Genomic DNA, 19,946 nt, shown 5'->3' with positions numbered 1-19,946 from the left:
CCGGAGGGCAGGACCATTTTGGCATATAGCACTTCTGAAATCCAACAACCCTATGCGGCCCTTTAAACCAGATTCCCCGTACCGCGAGTAGTTAAAAAAATATTATAACGACACTTATATAAGTTATAATAATAGCTCAAATATTTATTATAAGTTCATAATAACAATACTAATTTTAAATATAAGCTATATTAAAATAAGGTAAGCATAACTTACTTGCAATGGGGTTTTAGCTAGGAGTCGGGCTCTGCAGGGGCAGAACTTCGTCGTTGAATCATTCTAAGAAAGATTCGTGCAGCGCTTCAACGCTCACCTTACTATACTAAACTACAGAAAGAGAAGTCGAATCACGAGAGACCGAAATGCTCGGGGGATAAGGAGAGAAAGACTCTTGAATCAAGAGAATGGTGCAAGAAATATGAGAGCCCAAGGCTCTTATTTATACTAATTGAATTTTCAGAAACTACCCTCCATAATTACTTAATGACCTTTTAGTTATATAAACAACTAAACACCCCTCTATAATACTATTTTAAATGGATTTAATGATATTTGTACTAAACTAATGTCGAAAGAACTCAACATTAGTCTTATAATGACCGCATCGTCGATACCTTTCTAATGATATATACATATGTATATATATGTGTATGTATACATGATTTATACTTTATTTTAATACGTAAATATGCTATTATAATTTGTAACTCGTTCATACGAACTTCGTTTTTGACGTTCTTTATATCCACGTGTAGGTGGAGACGTACTCTACAACTTTCGTTTAGACTCCGTCGGCTAATTTTGACTTTATTTTTAAAGTTAAATTTTTAACACGTCGGGACAGGATTTGTCTGTTTAAAATCTCATAACTTCTTCATACGAAGTTAGATTTGGGTGTTCTTTTTATGGACACTCTCAGTTTAACATATTCTACGACTTTCATTTAGATTTCTAAGGCTAAAAGTCGCTTTATCGTAAGTTCACTATTTACGCTTCCCGGTGTCGCGCCGGTTCCGTCGTGAAACTTCGACGGGTCATAACTTCTTCGTTATAACTCGGATTTCGGCATTCCTTATATCCCCGGAATCCTTGTTTCGACCACTACAACTTTATGTAAAGATATCGGGCTTATCTCACACTTTAATTTTGACGCTTATTTTTATTCTTTATTAATTATATATTTATAATTAAACAATAAACACATAAACACACATAATTCACATAATACTCAAATATTTCATCTTTATTACTTCAAAAAGAGTTACAATAGTTGACCTAGACTATTACATTGACAAATATGCTTAGCCCTGAAACCCGGGCGTTACAATTCTCTCCCCCTGAGGATGATTCCGTCCCGGAATCATGCATCAACAAACAGATGTGGATAACGACTAATCATGTCATCCTCTGTTTCCTAAGTGAGATTCGGCCCATTCGAATGTTTCCATCGGACTAACACTAAGTCAACCATCTTGCGTCGTAACTTCTTAGTCTTACGGTCAACAATTGCCTCAGGCTCTTCGATGAGCCTTTTATTTTCATCCATCCTTAACTCTGAGATTGGAATTATGTCGGGAACATCTCCCGTGAATTTCCTCAAATAACATATATGGAAGGTGTTATGAATACCATTGAGTTCTTCGGGCAATTCCAGCTTGTAAGCTTGGTTCCCAATCTTCTAAAGAACTTTGAAGGGTCCAATAAACCTTGGACTCAAATTTCCTCGTTTCCCGAATCTTATAAGTCCCTTCCATGGTGAGACTTTAAGTAAAACCGAATCCCTAACTTCGAAGGTCATCGGTCGTCTTTTCTTGTCAGCATAGCTCTTCTGACGATCCTGAGCTGCTAACAATCTTTCACTAATCACCTTCAACTTTTCAGCAGTCTCATGGACTATCTCGGGGCCCATAAACTGCTTCTCTCCAGCTTCAAGCCAACAAGACGGCGTACGGCACTTCTGTCCATACAAAGCTTGGTAAGGTGCCATCTTGATGCTCGAGTGGAAACTGTTGTTGTACGAAAATTCTACTAGAGGTAAGTGCTCGTCCCAATTCCCTTGGAACTCGAGGGTACATGCTCTCAGCATATCTTCTAGTGTTTGAATCGTTCATTCGCTCTGACCATCAGTCTGCGGATGGTAAGCAGTACTCAAACACAACTTTGTACCCAACTCCTCTTGTAGACTCCTTCAAAACCTTGATGTGAAACGACTATCACGATATGATACAATTGTAAGAGGAACACCATGAAGTCTTACAATTTCCTTTACGTAAGCATTTGCGAGCTTATCCATAGACCACTTCTCGTTGGCTGCTATGAAGTGTGCACTCTTGGTGAAATGATCCACGACCACCCAAATCATGTCGTGGCCGCTCTTTGTCTAGGGTAGTTTGGTCACAAAATCCAAGGTGATGTCTTCCCATTTACCCATGGGTATAGGTAAAGGCTCTAAACTCCCATACGGTTTCTGATGTTGTGCCTTAACTCTCGCACACGTCACGCACTCGGCCAAATAATTCGCAACATTGAGCTTCATCGTCGGCCACCAGTAGTAGTGTTTTAGGTCCCTATACATTTTAGTGCTACCGGGATGAATTGAGTACATGGTCTTATGTGCTTCTTCCATCAGAAGGTCTCTTATTCCTCCCGTCTTAGGTACCCAAATTCGATCTTGGAATACCTTCAGTCCTCGACTGTTTGTACCGAACACTAACGTTCTTCCCAAACGTTCTTCCTTTCGGTCATTCTTCTCTAAAGCTTCTTCTTGAGCTTTCCTGATACTTTCCACAATCGTCGAGACGACTTTAATTCTTAACGCTCTTGGCCTTTTCCTTTCAAGATTGACTTTCCGACTGAGAGCATCAGCAAAAATATTTGCTTTACCTGGGTGGTAAAGTATCTCACAGTCGTAGTCCTTGAGTAGTTCTAGCCAGCGTCGTTGCCTCATGTTCAATTCTTTCTGATTAAAGAGATACTGGAGACTCTTATGATCAGTGAAGAGTTTGCACTTCGTGCCGTAGAGGTAATGCCTCCATATCTTTAGAGCAAATACTACCGCTGCCAACTCCAGATCATGAGTGGGGTAGTTCTTTTCGTGCTCTTTCAATTGTCGAGATGCGTATGCTATCACCTTTTCTCTTTAGGTCAAAACACAACCCAACCCGACTCCAGACGCGTCACTGTAAACTGCGAAGTCTTCAACTCCATCGGTTAGAGAAAGTATCAGTGCTTCGCATAACTTCTTCTTTAGCTTCTCGAACGCCTCTTCGTGTTTCTCACTCCATGTATATGTGGCTCCTTTGTGGGTCAAAGCTTTCAATGGAGCATCTATCGAAGAAAAGCCTTGGATAAATTGTCGATAATATCCGGCTAATCCTAGAAAGCTTCGGATCTCCGTGGGACTCTTTGGACGTTCCCACTTCATTAAAGCTTCGATTTTTTCTGGGTCAACCATTATCCCTTCTTGGTTAACCACATGACCCAAGAATTGGACTTCTCGGATCCAAAAATCACACTTGGAGAACTTAGCGTAAAGCTTCTCCTTCTTTAACACTTCCAACACTTCCCGTAGATGCTTGCCATGCTCCTCTTGGCTTTTTTAGTAGATGAGAATGTCGTCGATGAACACTATCACGGATTTATCGAGGAATGGTTTACAAACCCTATTCATCAAATCCATGAATGCTGCTGGAGCATTGGTTAGTCCAAACGACATAACCAAGAACTCGTAGTGTCCATATCTCGTCCTGAATGCAGTCTTCTCAATATCCTACCGTCTCACTTTCAGCTGATGATATCCCGACCTAAGAACGATCTTTGAGAAGTAGCTCGAACCTTGCAGCTGATCGAATAGGTCGTCAATCCTCGGCAATGGATACTTGTTCTTCACTGTTGCCTTGTTCGGCTCTCGGTAGTCTATACACATTCTCATGCTTCCGTCCTTCTTCTTTACGAATAACACCGGAGCTCTGCAGGGTGATGAACTAGGTCGAATGAAACCGTTATCCAACAGCTCCTGAAGTTGTTTCATAAGCTCCTTCATCTCCGTCGGTGCTAATCGATAAGGTGCTTTTGCTATTGGTGTTGTACCTGGTAACAAGTCTATACGAAACTCCACTTGTCTATCAGGTGGTAATCCGGGAAGATCTTCGAGAAAGACTTCCGGATAATCGCACACAACTGGTATATTCTACGCCTCTTTCTTTTCCTTCTTAGCATCGATTACAAATGCCAAGTATGATGCACATCCTTTGGACAAACATTTTCTGGCTTTCATCAGGGAGATGATTCCAGAATTCACTCTGCATTTGTCCCCGTACACCATAAATGATTCCTTTCCGGGTGGGTTTTCCCTTACTATCTTCTTTCGATATTGAATCTCAGCATCGTTGGCGCTAAGCCAATCCATACCCAAAACGATGTCGAAACCGTTTAACTCTATGGGTAATAGCTCTTCGTGGAATTCGTTTCCGTTTAGGTCGATGACGATGTTCCTAATACGATCACTAACATGTACGAATTTGCCACTAGCAACTTCTACAATCATGGCATTATTAAGTTTTTCTACAGGCAATGCTAATTTCCCACCAAATTTATGCGACACAAAGGAGTAGTTGGCTCCCGAATCAAATAGTATATTTGCAGGCAAACCATTTACAAAAAAGGTACCTGAAACGACGTCTGCTGCCTCCTTCGCAGCCTCGAGCGTCATCTGGAAGGCTCTCGCCTTTGGCTTTGGTGGTATGTTGGGTCTTCCTGCTTCCTTCTTCTTCGGGCAATCCTTTGAAATGTGCCCCTCCTCGTTGCACTCATAACAGACCTTCTTAGTGAACTTGCATTCGTTGGCGTAGTGACCAGGCTTTCCGCATTTGAAACAAGTGACCCCTCCATCACACTTTCCAGAGTGCTTCTTCTTGCACTTGTCGTACCACTTCGCTTCTGACCCTCCTCCTCTCGAACCAGACTTCGAGAATCTACTCTTCTTACCGGATCTCGAGGATCCGTCAAATTTCCTTTTCTCTCCCACCTCCACTCTCTCCAGACCCTTCTCTCATATCTAGGTCTCCGCATTCTTAGCAGCCCAGATGGCGGCTTCCGAGGGAAAATTTGTTAACCTTGGAGAGTTCAGTTGGAACGAGGTGAGGAACAAGCTTCATTTTCTCAGTAAAGCTTGCAGCGTATTCAGTAATGCTCATTCTTCCCTTCTTCAGATTCTGGAATTCGTTGTTGATTTCCAGAAGATCCTGCTCAGAGCAGTATTGCATCTTCAACTGTACCAGAAAATCCACCCACGACATCTTGCTTGCTTCACCTTTGGGCATTGAATCAGCTAGTAGCTTCCACCAGCTTAGCACTCTAGATTTCAATAGAGGAACCGCGAGAGCGGTCTTCTGCCTGTTGCTACACTCGCAACTCTCAAACATCGTCTCCATTTCAGAGATCCAGTTCATGACTTCCACCGGTGTCGGGCTTCTAGATAGACTCGGTGGCTTGGATACCATGAAATCCTTGTATTTGCATCCATGTCCGTCATTTCCTCCATCCTGGTTGTTTTGCCTAACTATCGGTGGGTTGGCTTGACCAACAGTCCCACTGTAGTTTCCCTCCTCAGTCTGCCCTTCGTTCAACTCGGGCTGTTCGATCTGAATAGTCTCTTCCTCTCGATTTTGTTGGAGCAAACGTTTGGTTTCCTCCATTTGACGATCCAACATTGCCTGGATCATCGCTTGCACTCCGGCCATCGTGACTAGCTAAGGTGCAACTTCTTCAACAACAGGTATTTGCTGAACCAGTGGGGGTTGGTTCCTATCTCCATTTGCGTTCACGTTTCCGCTACGGGTCCTTGCCATCTTGATCTATACACCGAATAAGGTGAATTTAGATCTTTATTTAGGATAGACATTTAAATCGTCCAAATCACTCCGAAACGTTTACATGCTAGTTCTAATATCGTAGTCGTACGTTTAGAATCCTAAACACATAAGGTTTCCAGATCCGGTCGGCAACAGACCATAGATCCGAACAAATAACAGTATATCATGCACAAAGCATTTAGCACATAAAAGCATTTTAGGCACAATTCCTAAAATAAGCTAGTGCTCCCACCTCACAATCATCGCTTAGCATTTTAAGTTTAAGTCTAGAAACCTTACAAATTCCTAGTTCGCTTAAATTAATGCTCTGATACCAACAATGACATCCCCAAAATCACGGCCAGAAAAGACCGATTTTGTTTATGCTTTGTTTAAAAATCAGAGTAACATTTTAAATAAAAGTGTTGCGGAATTTGTCCCAAAACAAAATATGATAAAGATTTATCAAAAGCATTTCCATAGAAATGTATTTCATTAAAAGACTTGAGATGTCATGTTCGTACAGATCAAAAGCATAAACAGTACAATATAAGCCTTACTACATTATTTCATATCTACATGCCTATATCTGTAATCCCTCGTCCAAACATCATATCTATGCTCAAGCGCAACTACCTGTAATACATAAAATTGAATGGGTCAGGCTTGGGATCCTGGTGAGCACATAGGGTTTTCAACCCACAATAAATAAGTTTATTAATTTCATCAATCAACAATAACCCGATTACCCATTCCCGTTATCCTCACTTTACGTCCCTAAACACCTATCATAAGGGACCTAGCCTAAGGATCATTATCGGGACGGACACTACTGCTAAGGGGATTCCTCAGCAATAAATGTCCTAAAGGCAGCCATGTGGGGGATGGAGTACACCGGTGAACACATCGTTCACAAACACCTACAGGTTGCGAGCCTGCTAGTGTTCCGATGGACTGTCTAGAAGAGTCTGTGGTCGTCATCCATACTCCGCTGGATGACAGAATCAACAACACCAACATCGAGGTCTCTCATCATTTTATCACACATCACCTATTACATCTACCCATGTTTTACCCCAACATTTTCGTGGATATAAAATACATATACAGTTTAAATCATTGAAAACATGTATAACAATGTTCATCCAGTATAGATAGCAAGTATTCAGATAATATGCACACATAGCACGTAATTTATATAAAATACTTCATATCTATGTGTAAGCTGAAAGTAACTATGCACTCACTTGTTAAAGTGATGATTCCAAAATCGGGCAGCGCTTGCTTCTAACGATTCTATTTTCCTTCGACGAAACCTAGCATTATTATCGCTAAATTTTAGTCTAATATTTACCGTGACCAACTATTAGTCTTAGTATTATTATTATTATTATTATATAAGCGTTAAACAATATTTTCCAACCACTATGTACAGACAGGGGCCAGACATAAAACACCGGAGGGCAGGACCATTTTGGCATATAGCACTTCTGAAATCCAACAACCCTATGCGGCCCTTTAAACCAGATTCCCCGTACCGCGAGTAGTTAAAAAAATATTATAACGACACTTATATAAGTTATAATAATAGCTCAAATATTTATTATAAGTTCATAATAACAATACTAATTTTAAATATAAGCTATATTAAAATAAGGTAAGCATAACTTACTTGCAATGGGGTTTTAGCTAGGAGTCGGGCTCTGCAGGGGCAGAACTTCGTCGCTGAATCATTCTAAGAAAGATTCGTGCAGCACTTCAGCGCTCACCTTACTATACTAAACTACAGAAAGAGAAGTCGAATCACGAGAGACCGAAATGCTCGGGGGATAAGGAGAGAAAGACTCTTGAATCAAGAGAATGGTGCAAGAAATATGAGAGCCCAAGGCTCTTATTTATACTAATTGAATTTTCAGAAACTACCCTCCATAATTACTTAATGACCTTTTAGTTATATAAACAACTAAACACCTCTCTATAATACTATTTTAAATGGATTTAATGATATTTGTACTAAACAGGCCGGGACATGATTGGTCTGTTTAAAATCTCATAACTTCTTCATACGAAGTCAGATTTGGGCGTTCTTTTTATGGACACTCTCAGTTTAACATATTCTACGACTTTCATTTAGATTTCTAACGCTAAAAGTCGCTCTATCGTAAGTTCACTATTTACGCTTCCCGGTGTCGCGCCGGTTCCGTCGTGAAACTTCGACGGGTCATAACTTCTTCGTTATAACTCGGATTTCGGCATTCCTTATATCCCCGGAATCCTTGTTTCGACCACTACAACTTTATATAAAGATATCGGGTTTATCTCACACTTTAATTTTGACGCTTATTTTTATTCTTTATTAATTATACATTTATAATTAAACAATAAACACATAAACACACATAATTCACATAATACTCAAATATTTCATCTTTATTACTTCAAAAAGAGTTACAATAGTTGACCTAGACTATTACATTGACAAATATGCTTAGCCCTGAAACCCGGGCGTTACAGTTTCTGGACAATTTTGGAAATTCACATAGAAATTATGGGCGGGAAAAAGTGATGGGAAGGGGGCCAGCTATTGACATGTGTAATCTTAGGTACTCTTTTATTAGAACATGAGATGAGATGAGATGAGATGAGATGAGATGAAATTAAAAGGAAAGAGGATATATAATACTCACACCATATAGACGAATAGTAAACTAGATAAAAGGGTCGGACAAACGTCGGAGTTCACAACGTAAGGGTTCTCTTCCTCTTTATGTTATTTACTTTAGTCTGAATATTTGTTCTCTTCTTCTTCTTCTCTATGCCATTATTTTAGCCCCAATATTTCTTCATCTTTATGTCGTTACTTTATTAGCACCAATATTTCTTCTTCTTTATCTCATATCACTTTAGCCCCAATATTTGTTTTGTTTTGTAAAAACTATATATCACTTTGCAACTTTTAGCAGGTCACCTAGAGCCTATGTTATTTTGACGTCGAATGTCAAGTCATAAAAAAAGAAAGGAAATGATTAAAACCGGTGTTCTCTGATTTAGAATGTTGAAGCCTTTACAGATGAGCCAATGACGATGTAAGACCAATTTCAATGGACACTAAAAACATCATTTTAGTGTCATTTTAGTGTTAGTTTTATTCTTTATCATTCCAACCAATCTCTAAAATACATCATTTTTAGTGTGTGTGATACATTAAAACACCAAATATGAAAGCCAAAATGTTTGGCCTCTAAAATACACCATTTTAGTATGTGATTGGATTGGATTGGTTACACCTTTAGTGTTTAAAACTCACCATTTTTGTGTTTTACCACTGGAGTTGGCCTAAACAATAGCCCTTACCTGACATTCATACACACACACACACACACATATATATATATATATATATATATATATATATATATATATATATATATATATATATATATATATATATATATATATATATATATTAGAAATATCAAAAATAAAATATTACAAAAATGTCAAAAAAATTATTTATATTTATATATATTAGAAATGTCAAAAGTAAAATATTACACTGAGAAAAATCTTATATATTCATTACCATAACAAACCTAGCCTTAACGCGAAAATAATAATTAAAAAAAAAAAAAAAAAAAAAAAAAAAAACTTTATGTGATGGATCTACCACATTAACAAAAACATAACAACATATGATAAAAAAAAAAATTGTAATTAATATTGATTCAAAAACCATATAAAACGTAGATTTTGAATATTGCATTTGTTGGTCATGCATGTAATTACTGCATAATAACAACGCGAAGAGTCGATCATTTCTTGACACCACCATTGTACACACGGCTTAGAGGGTATGAAACCGTAGTTGGTTTTCTGAGAGATACATGAGAACGATGCTGAGACAGTTTATGAAGGGGACAATTGCAATCACGGTGATATGGTCTTCTACAAACTTCTGTATCATCTGAACTGATGCATCCTGCATATACACCACCTTGAAAATACCCGTCTGCTATTGCGATCCCTGTGGCCATTTCTTGTTTGTTATAGGTCACCTCCTAAACTGTAATATGGCTAGGAGTTTCTTCTTTAAGTTATACTCGTTTCATGGATTTGGTTTTCTAAGAAGCAAAGGAAATTATGTAGTTGAGAAATGGTATGTAAGAGTTACAAGTGTGTTATATATAAAGAGGTGGACAGGTGTTGCTAATGACAATTGTACGTAGTAGTTGGTACTTTATATTTTCCTTTATTCTATTTTTGACATCAAAATTTATTTATATTTAAATGACAAAAGGAAGAATGGTTAGTGGCCTACATGGTATTTATTGCTGTTTAGGTTACTAATATTAAGCCACGTCTTGCGTTTAACACACACCTCTAATTTTAAACCCTCAACAATTATCTTTTTTTCTGGAAGGAAAATACACACCTCTAATTTTAAACCCTCAACAATTTGGGCGGAAGACTTATTTTACACGTTGTGATAGAGTTCATCTAAGGCTTTTTGGTTGGTATTAATATCTACAATCAGTCATAAAAACGCTGAAGCTAATTTTTAAAGTAGCATTAACGGTCTTTTGTATATACTAATTTTAATTTATACAGCAAATACTTTTTCATATAAATCATGCAATCACAACTTTATTTTTGGATCCATATAGAGGATATATATTATTATACACTTTATTTGTATCCTTTAGTATTACAAATAATAAATATTCTTAATGCATTAAAAAATAATAGTTATTTTTTAGAAAAATCTAATTATGTTGGTCTAGTTTACAGAAAATTATTAATTTTTTAAAATTTTTTTAAAAGAAATGTACCGATTGTCGGGTAAAAAGTTCAACTCAACCATTTTGTCTTGTTTCATATATTTTACCAGATAATCTATTTTTATCTGTTAAAAAACATAAAGAATTTCTTTAAATTTTACCAAAATATTATGACTTTTTCTAAGAAAAAGTTTTAACAATTTGAATAAATTTACAGAACAGTCTTATGGTTTTTTAACAAAAACGATTCATTGTCTGGTTATATATACAAACCGAACAAAATGTCGGAATTGAATTTTTTACATGGTAATCAAGACGTTTTTATTAGAAAATTTAGGAGTTTACGCAAAATTAAACTAGAATAATGAGGAGTTTTCTGGTGTTTTTCCTTATAAAAAAACATATTATTATAATGATAATCTTATTATTAAGAAAAACGAATTAAAAGTTATGCTCATTTCAATAATTTTACGCGACTTTTGGACCGTTTCCTTTATTATTTTTACAATAGATTTCTTTATTTTATGTGCCTGAAACCTAAAATATGTTATGTAAACTGTAAAGCAACCTATTCATACACAAATGAATCATAACTATCAACTACCTAAAGCTGTAGGCTTTGACATAAAATTATTTAAATTTGTTAAATTTTGTTGGTTGCCTTTATGAAGATTTGTTTTGTTTGTTTATGTGGCTAAGTTTTTTTGCTCTAATTTTTCCTTATTATTATTATTATTATTATATGTTGCCCTTTTATCCATTTTAATTGTTATTTAGTTATTAGATAATATGTTTTTGTACAAATTATAAATATTATATTAAAATATTATAATTGATGGCTCTTAATTCTTTACGAATAAAATATAATATTGATAGATTTAAATATATCAACTACATAAAGTTATTTATTATTGTTATATATATATATATATATATATATATATATATATATATATATATATATATATATATATATATATATATATATATATATATATATAATATGCTAGGTTATAATGTGGATGAACAATTACTATGCGGACGTGTGGACAGAGTTATTTCTATGAGAATTACTAAAAGAATAAGTTGTTTAGTAATGTGAATACGTTTAACCTCACACAATTAATGTTATTTTCATTCATTCTTACTAATTCGTATTTATTTTTGTTTTCAAGCATTGTTTTTCACTAATTTTCATTATTACAGAATACGACTCAATAACATCCCAACAACATACTGACAGAATATAGATGATAATAATAATAATAATAATAATCTTATAGACGATTTAATTTGTAAGAATGCATGATAATGATAATTTTTATGTAAGATTGAACATATTCACATTATCAAACAACATATTTTCTTTGTAATTCTTACATAATTGCACTGTCCACACATCTTTCTAATAGATGTCCATCCATATTTGAATCTAGCTCTCTCTCTCTCTCTGTATGTGTTATATATATATATATATATATATATATATATATATATATATATATATATATATAAGTAGGTTCATCCAAAAACATAAATATTTTGAGAAAATACGAAAATAGATTTTATCTTATAAAAATCAAACACATGTACCTTAAAAATTAAATTTATTTGCAATAAATTAAAGATGACAAATTTTATATTGGAGGGTGTTATGGTAATATTGATTTAAAGGTGGTTTTAACAACCGTTTTTTTCATATCCTTAACTACTTTTAAATTCAAGTTTTCATAATAAAATGTTAAAAAACATGTTTTGTTAATATAAAAGAATTTTTCATCTATCATCGATTATCATCATGTAATTCAAATTTTTGGATGGATTCGTGTCCAATATAAGGTTGAGGTAACTCATTCTCATAGGTTTTCCTTGTTTTCGCGTTTTCACAAATTATTTGTATTTTCACATGAACTTTTATATATATATATATATATATATATATATATATATATATATATATATATATATATATATATATATATATATATATATATATATATATATATATATCTGAAATGTGAAGTTGATGGTTAATGGATGAATATTAATATATTTTTTATATTTTAAATTGTTTTTGTAACTGTAAAAAGGAATTTTATATTAACAATTGTGATACTCCAACGAAAGGGTAACTAATGTTTTAAAAAACGGTTTTTATTTGAATCGGTCTGGTGACCGCTTCCCAACTCAACTGTCGGATCAACCGGTTCCATAGTGTTTATCTATTTTTAATTTTCCTTCAAACATATATACATAAAATCAAGAATTTGACATCTACAAACATAAATCTTTATCATAATGAACTATATTATAATGACATGTATATAACAATTGAGAAGTATGGTCTTCAAGTTGAGAAGATCGACATCGGATTAGTGTTAGTGTGTTTGTTGTGTGTTGAAGTCATGTCCGGCAGCGTGCGCATCATCAGCCTTCGAGTTGTACTTCGGATAACCTTATCAATCGAGTTATTTAACTTGCTTTGGAAGTGTGTTGTTTTTAACTAGCTGGGTCAAATCCAATAAACCGGTTCAAACGATTTTATCCATTCATTCACAACCGTTCAACCAGTTTTTTTGAAGAAACTATCTTGTTCATAGTATACAAATTGAGATAAAAACAATCATTATTAAACTGCTATTGTCTTCGGTTTCTGATCCATCAAATTCAGGTTCAAACCGAATTTTAATCATTGAGGTAACCACATGTCCACAAGGCAAGCGAACATGCCACCGGTGTAATCCTAATACCCACGACTCACGATAAGGCTGTCTGGTATGGGGAAGAAAAAGACGTGTGAGGGCTGATGTGGCACAGCCCAAGACACATGAACACCACCCCATGTTCCAGTGGGGTGCGCGTGACGTGAGGCGGAGGACGGACGAAGACGGAGTCGATGATTGGTCCATTCATTTTTTGACCGTTGTTGTTGATACTGTTTGATATAAAAAAAAACTTTCTATTACTTTTTCAAATTCTATATATACAATCATTTTACATATAATTTCTACTAAACCATACTTACATTTTTTCAAAACAAACACACACATTAAACCAAAAAATGGATAATTTTCCACCTCCACTTGCTTCGTCATCCGATGATAACGATTATGATGACGATTTGATTTTGTATATGTTGTTGTCCGTAGTATGATACATGGTACGTGAGAGGGGCGAAAGTTCAAATGTCGAGAAGAAGCATAGAAAATGGATCAATCGGGATCGTGAGGCGGCACATGAACTTTTGGTACGTGATTATTTTGTCGTTGATAGTTTATATGATCTATCGAAATTCGAAGAACGTTTTCGTATTAGTAGAAATTTATTTTTACGTATAGCTAGAGATTTGGCATGTAATTATGAATTTTTCCAATTACGATGGGATGCTAGAGTTAAATGCGGTTTTACTACGATACAAAAATGTACGGTCGCTTTTAGACAACTGGCATACGACATCGCCGCAGACGCATCAGATGAGTATCTGAAAATGTCTGAAAGGATAGGTCGAGAGTATACATATCTATTTTGTGAGTATGTCATAAAGCTTTACCGTGACATATACTTGCGACATCTGACTAAAAGCGATGTCGAACAGTTGTATGCCGCGCATCAAGCTAAGCATGGTTTTCCATGGATGCTTGGTAGCATTGATTGTACGCATTAGGAGTGGGCAATTGTCCCAACGCATGGCATGGCCAATTCACACGAGGTGATTATGGGGTGTTGACTATTATTTTAGAGGCAGTTGTTTCAAATGACCTATGATTTTGGCATGCATTCTTTGGTATGGTCGGGTCAAACAATGACATGAATGTGCTCCAAGCATCTCCAATATTTAACGATATTTTATAGGGTAAAGCACCAGAAATGTCATATGTTGTCAGTGGAAATTAATACAAATATGGGTATTACCTAGGTGATGGGATATATCCAGAATACGCTACATTTTTCAAGTCATACACATTTTCGGCCAATGATAAACAGAAAATGTTCAAGTTAGCACAAGAATCTGCAATGAAGGATGTAGAACAGGTGTTTGGAGTCCTCAAACAAAAGTGGCACATAATCAAACATCCGGCACGAACATGGGACAGAGAAAAATTGAGGACAATGTTGACTGCTTGTGTTATTTTACATAACACGATAATAGAAGAAAAGGATAGGGCTATTTGCTCATATACCACAAACGATATACTTAATCCACCAGCATTAATACCAGTTAGCAGCGCGGCATACTTCTCAAGAGTTTTGGAAATACAAAACCGTGAAACACAACACAATCTACGACATGATTTGACCGAATACATACGAGAAAGACAATTTCAAGGGCAAAATGACAGTGAAGACGAGGATGATGACGATGGTGACGGTGAAGAGGATGATGGCGGTGAACGATGAGGAGGATGACGAGACGGATGATTACGGCGACGACGATTAGAATTTTTCTATGTTTTTTTTTTATATTTTTTTAATTTTTATTTTATTTAGACAATGTAATGTTTAATTTTAGTAATTTAAGTTTTAAACTTCTATGTTTTTAATTAAGAAACGTGGTTTTATGCTTTTATGTTTTAAAAAATTAATTTTTGTTATAAATTATGCTTTTTAATTAATACAACGTTCAAAAAATTAAAAAATTAAAAAAAAATATTGAGTGGTAACCATTTCTGATGTTTAGTGGGTTGGTGGTGGGTTGAGTGTGAAGCTGAGATGGCGCACATGTGACAACATTTTTTCGGTGGGGGTGAGTGTCACTACTCCCCAAAACCTATTTTAAATTGTTTTTGTAACTGTAGAAAGGAATTTTAATTAACCATTGTGATACTCCAACGAAAGGGTAACTAATGTTGTAAAAACTGGTTTTTATTAGAATCGGTCTGACGGCCGCTTCCAGTTCAGTTGTCGGATCAACACGTTCCAAAAGTTTTATCTATTTTTAATTTTCCTTCAAACATATATACATAAAATCAAGAATTTGACATCTACAAACATAAAATTTTGTCATAATGAACTATATTATAAAGTCATGTATATAACGGTTGAAAAGTATCGGTTTTCAAGTTGAGAATATCGGCGTCGGACTAGTGTTAATGTGTCTGATGTCTGTCGAAGTCGTGTCCAACAGCGTGTGCATCGTCAGCCTTTGAGTTGTAATCCAGATAACCTTCTCAATCGAGTTATTTAATTTGCTTTGGAAATGTATTGCTTTTAACTAGGCGGGTGAAATCCAATTATCCAAATTCAATAAACCAGTTCAAACGATTTTATCGATTCATTCACGTCAGTTCAACCCGGTTTTTGAAGAAATTATTGTTCACAGTATACAAATTGACATAAAAACAATCATTATTGAACTGCTCTTTGTCTTCGGTTTCTGTTACATCAAACTCAGGTTCAAACCGATTATTAAAACATAGAGGGTAACCACATGTCCACAAGGCAAGCGAACATGGCACCGGTGTCATCGTAATACACGTGGCTCACGATAGTAGTTACACCGAGCTGCACATAATAACCGCCATGCTTACCGCCTTCCTCTCTTCCGATCCTAATGATTATAATATCAATTAAAGAATTCATCGCATCGTTTTGTACGTTATGATCAACAATGGCCGGGGGAGGCTATAAGCAAAAGTTCAACAAATCCAAGAACCGAAAACCCCTGAAACCATCTCCATTTCTGGAAGGTGGTTTGTTATCCGATTGTTCTCCCGTTGTCGATTCTCCCCCTCCCAGAGGTAAATAGATTCATCGTCATGATCTTCTTATTGTTGTGTGAATTATAATTTAAATGAAATTTTATTAGGAAAGAGTAATAATGGTAATAGTGGGAATTATTCGAATGCTTCGAAGAACAAATCCACAGCCAGATTTGCGATCGGGAGTGGTTCTGGTGGTAAATCGAAAGCTTCGAGTTCCAATTCGAGAAATGTCGAAGCTCAAAAGCCTAAAATGAACGCTATTGGTTACATATATCCTCAAGTAATGCTTTCCCTCTCTATCTTTATCCGAGCATACGCAACTAGGTTATTTTTATTTCAGATCATTTTGCACTTGCGTGAATCGTCAGTATTCACGAAAAAAAAAAGTCACTTTTGGACAAATTTATAGCATAGAGGCATTCAAAATCCATACAAGAACTCATACATGAACTAATAAAAGAATTCCACTATTATTATCCAAGAAAACAAGAATCAAAGAATTGAATGAAGAGAAGTTATCGGTGATGAATAAGCATACCCCTGGTGTAATCCATAATGTCGTTCATATATCCTGTGTGTGTCCATATGAATACGTCCACAATATTGTTCATATACATTTGACCAATTTGAAGTTTTTCAGATTGATTCTCTTCTAGATGAAAATGGTGATGGTAGTAACAAGCTGGATGATTCAGACCCTCTTGTTTTGGTTAATACCAACGAATCCAATCTTGTTGCTTACATTGACCAAACGCCAGTCAAAGAACCCGAAACTGTCGAATATAGCTATGAATCTGTTACTGAAACATCTCTTGAAGTGGATGATAGTTTCCACAGAGGCTTAGGGTTTCGTGATGATGAAGAAGAAGAAGAAGAAGATCCATCTGTTATTGAAGCATCTCCATTTATAGAAAACAAAGAAGGTTCAACTTCTGATTCATCATGTTCAGACGAAATAGAAACTGATGAAGAAGAAGAAGAAGAAGAAGAAGAAGAGGAGGAGGAGGAAGACGATATACCTGATGAAGAAGAAAGCTTAGATTCTTCAGAATCCGAAGATTCCTCCAACAACTCATCTGAAACTGATCCGGATATAGATGAAGAAATTGCAAAAGATTATGTAAAGGGAATTAGTGGGAGTTATAAAGATGCAAATCTTGATACCAATAATGGTATTTATGGTGTTGATATCAATGATACTTTAAAGAAGTTAAGAGGGATTGCAATTCAGGATGCATCAATGGAGTATGGCAAGAAACCTTCTTCAAAGAAGAAAAGTCAAACAAAATCTAACAAATTTGGAAGTGGGACAGATGATTGGTCTGCTTTAGATGATATTATGCTTGTAAAAGATCCCCGAATTCGTTCTTCACAAAAGAAAAAACATGCTGCAAAGTTCCCTCAATCTTGGCCTTCTAAAGCCGAAAAAAGTAACCATTCCAGGAGATTACCAGGTAAAAAAAAGTATATTGGTAGAAAATGATATTTACATCTTTTTTATGTTATAAATGTGAAAATGAGTGAAGCATAAAAAGCTTCATGTTAATCCAGGTGAGAAGAAGAAACAACGCCAAGAAACAATTGCTTTGAAGCGTAGGGAGCGAATGATACGTCGAGGTGTTGATCTTGAACAAATAAATTTGGTAAGCATAAAATTAAACGATTCATTTTAGGGTTTCAAAAAAAGAATGTCCATTAATTTATTTATATGGTTTATTTTATGAACTTTTGTTGGGTTTGTAGAAATTAGAGCAAATGGTGAAGAATGGAGGTGATATCATGTCGTTTCAACTTATGCATTCCCGTGATTGTTCACAAGTAATCATCCTATGAAATTCTTGTTTTAGTTATTTTTATTGTCACAAAAACATAAATAAGTATTTTCTTTATTGTTTTAGGTCCAAAGGTTAGCTTCAATTTATCGTATGCGGAGCGTCAGTCAAGGTTCAGGCCAGAGAAGGTAATACATTTTCGAGATAACATTTTTTAAACAGACTGGACAAGTTTTCTAGGCTATTTATGATGAGGAGGGACATTCATGTCTTTTCTACACATGAAAGACACTAATACAACCTGTCCTATCTTGTCCCATTTTACATAACAAATGGGGCCTTAATGATACGTTTTGAAGTTTTAATTACCATTTTCTTATATGCAATCTCTTCACTTAGCTTTAATTGGTCTTTTTTCAATTCCATCTTTGAAGGTTCTCTCTTTTTTTTTTTTTTACTTTATTTATTATTGATCGAAAATAATCCAAATATCCGCAAATTAGAATTTCTTTTTTTTTCAGGTTCGTAACCGTGGCTTCTACAAAAAACACCGGGATGCCATCATCTAACGACAAAACTCGTCTTCACAAGGCAAGTAAAATATTGGGTCCGATCGTTTTCAATTCTTTTTTGCACTTCAATAACATAATTTTACATATATTAAAATAAGTTCTACATTATTTAATGTTTTAAACATATTAACGCCAATTTTCTTTCTATCTCACAGCTTTTAAGAGTTAACAATGAAGAATCCGATTTTACAGCTATCGATACTCCATCAAGTTCAAATAGAAGTAAAAAGACATCAAAACTAACCACGGGTTTGAGCCAATTAGACTCGAGATTGACAAAAAGCAAGAGTTGTAGTGAACAAATCAAGAAGAAAAAGATAGATAAAGACACGAAAACGGGCACTTACGCAACACAACCCGTGTCATTTATTTCCCATGGTAACATGGAACCTGAGCCAGTTGTCACAACCATAGCCGTCGATGAACCAAAACCTAGAGATCAAACCGCTGGCTCATCGAGTTATGGTGCATTTGAGATGCACACAACCGGTTTCGGTTCAAGAATGATGGCAAAAATGGGGTATGTGGATGGAGGTGGATTGGGGAAAGATGGGAGAGGAATAGCAGAGCCAATCCAAGTGATTCAACGTCCCAAAGCGCTCGGATTAGGAGCAGAAGGTCCCGAAAATGCCCTTGTAGATGCGACCCCACCACAAAGGTCTAATCGGGTGACGGGGGAAAGTTGTAGGGGTAAATCGGGAAATGTACAGTTTCGGTCGTTTGAAAAGCATACAAAAGGGTTTGGGTCGAAGATGATGGCAAAAATGGGGTATGTTGAAGGGATGGGTCTTGGGAGAGGGTCACAAGGGATTGTTGACCCTATTTTTGCTAGTAGGCTTCCTAAGTCTAGAGGCTTGGGTGCTAAAGGTTAGTTGTATTATAATCAATCATGTCATTGTCTTGTCGTGTGAATTATACTATGATAATAACCCTAATTTATTTAATTTACAATAAGTTTGGGCATTCAAGAGGATTGTTCCAATGTGAATTGTAATGTATATTATTTTTTGGATGATGCATTGCAATATTTTGAGAAAATTGCAAAATTGACCTTTGTTAAAAATTGTGGTTTAGACTGCGACGTTCCACCAGTGGTCTAATTCTAGATATTTTTTGTGTTTTTGGTCCTTCATGCTAACACGCGACACCGTTAGCATATATCATGTGTTTATAAGGTTGGGGGAATTCTTGTCTAAAATATCCTATTTTTTATATTTTTTGATCAATTAATAAAACCCTAAGGAATAAATGTGTAAATTAGAAAAGTGAA

The 19,946-nt window shown here is 35.6% G+C and overlaps 2 protein-coding genes across 3 annotated transcripts; both read left to right on the top strand.

Annotated features, from left to right (window-relative positions):
• Nucleotides 1-14,617: 14,617 nt before the first annotated feature.
• Nucleotides 14,618-15,028, top strand: LOC111886595 (uncharacterized). Its single transcript, XM_023882847.1, has one exon. The coding sequence runs from the start codon at nt 14,618-14,620 to the stop codon at nt 15,026-15,028; it is 411 nt and encodes a 136-aa protein (XP_023738615.1).
• Nucleotides 15,029-16,196: 1,168 nt separating this feature from the next.
• Nucleotides 16,197-19,644, top strand: LOC111886585 (uncharacterized). Of its 2 annotated transcripts, none has more exons than XM_023882832.3 (8): nt 16,197-16,368; nt 16,437-16,612; nt 16,973-17,786; nt 17,884-17,975; nt 18,076-18,150; nt 18,231-18,292; nt 18,626-18,695; nt 18,832-19,644. In XM_023882832.3, exons 1-8 carry the CDS (start codon nt 16,239-16,241, stop codon nt 19,546-19,548), a joined length of 2,136 nt encoding a protein of 711 aa, XP_023738600.1. In that variant the 5' UTR covers nt 16,197-16,238; the 3' UTR covers nt 19,549-19,644. The 2 variants fall into 2 exon arrangements, with proteins under 2 accessions (XP_023738600.1, XP_023738601.1); XM_023882833.2 differs by having other exon boundaries at nt 16,231-16,368; nt 16,442-16,612.
• Nucleotides 19,645-19,946: the final 302 nt, after the last annotated feature.

The sequence above is a fragment of the Lactuca sativa genome, chromosome 5 (genome assembly GCF_002870075.4).
Source record: "Lactuca sativa cultivar Salinas chromosome 5, Lsat_Salinas_v11, whole genome shotgun sequence".
NCBI lineage: Eukaryota > Viridiplantae > Streptophyta > Magnoliopsida > Asterales > Asteraceae > Lactuca > Lactuca sativa.
Note: the sequence above shows the minus strand (reverse complement) of the source record. Positions and strands in the feature narration are given on the sequence as shown.

Bases quoted from the DNA above. Each gene is read 5' to 3' on its own strand.
- LOC111886595 (XM_023882847.1), top strand. From the start codon at position 14,618: ATGTTCAAGTTAGCACAAGAATCTGCAATGAAGGATGTAGAACAGGTG.
- LOC111886585 (XM_023882832.3), top strand. From the start codon at position 16,239: ATGGCCGGGGGAGGCTATAAGCAAAAGTTCAACAAATCCAAGAACCGA. The intron at 16,369-16,436 runs GTAAATAGATTC...AAATTTTATTAG, and splicing joins CGATTCTCCCCCTCCCAGAG to GAAAGAGTAATAATGGTAAT. The intron at 16,613-16,972 runs GTAATGCTTTCC...GAAGTTTTTCAG, and splicing joins TTGGTTACATATATCCTCAA to ATTGATTCTCTTCTAGATGA.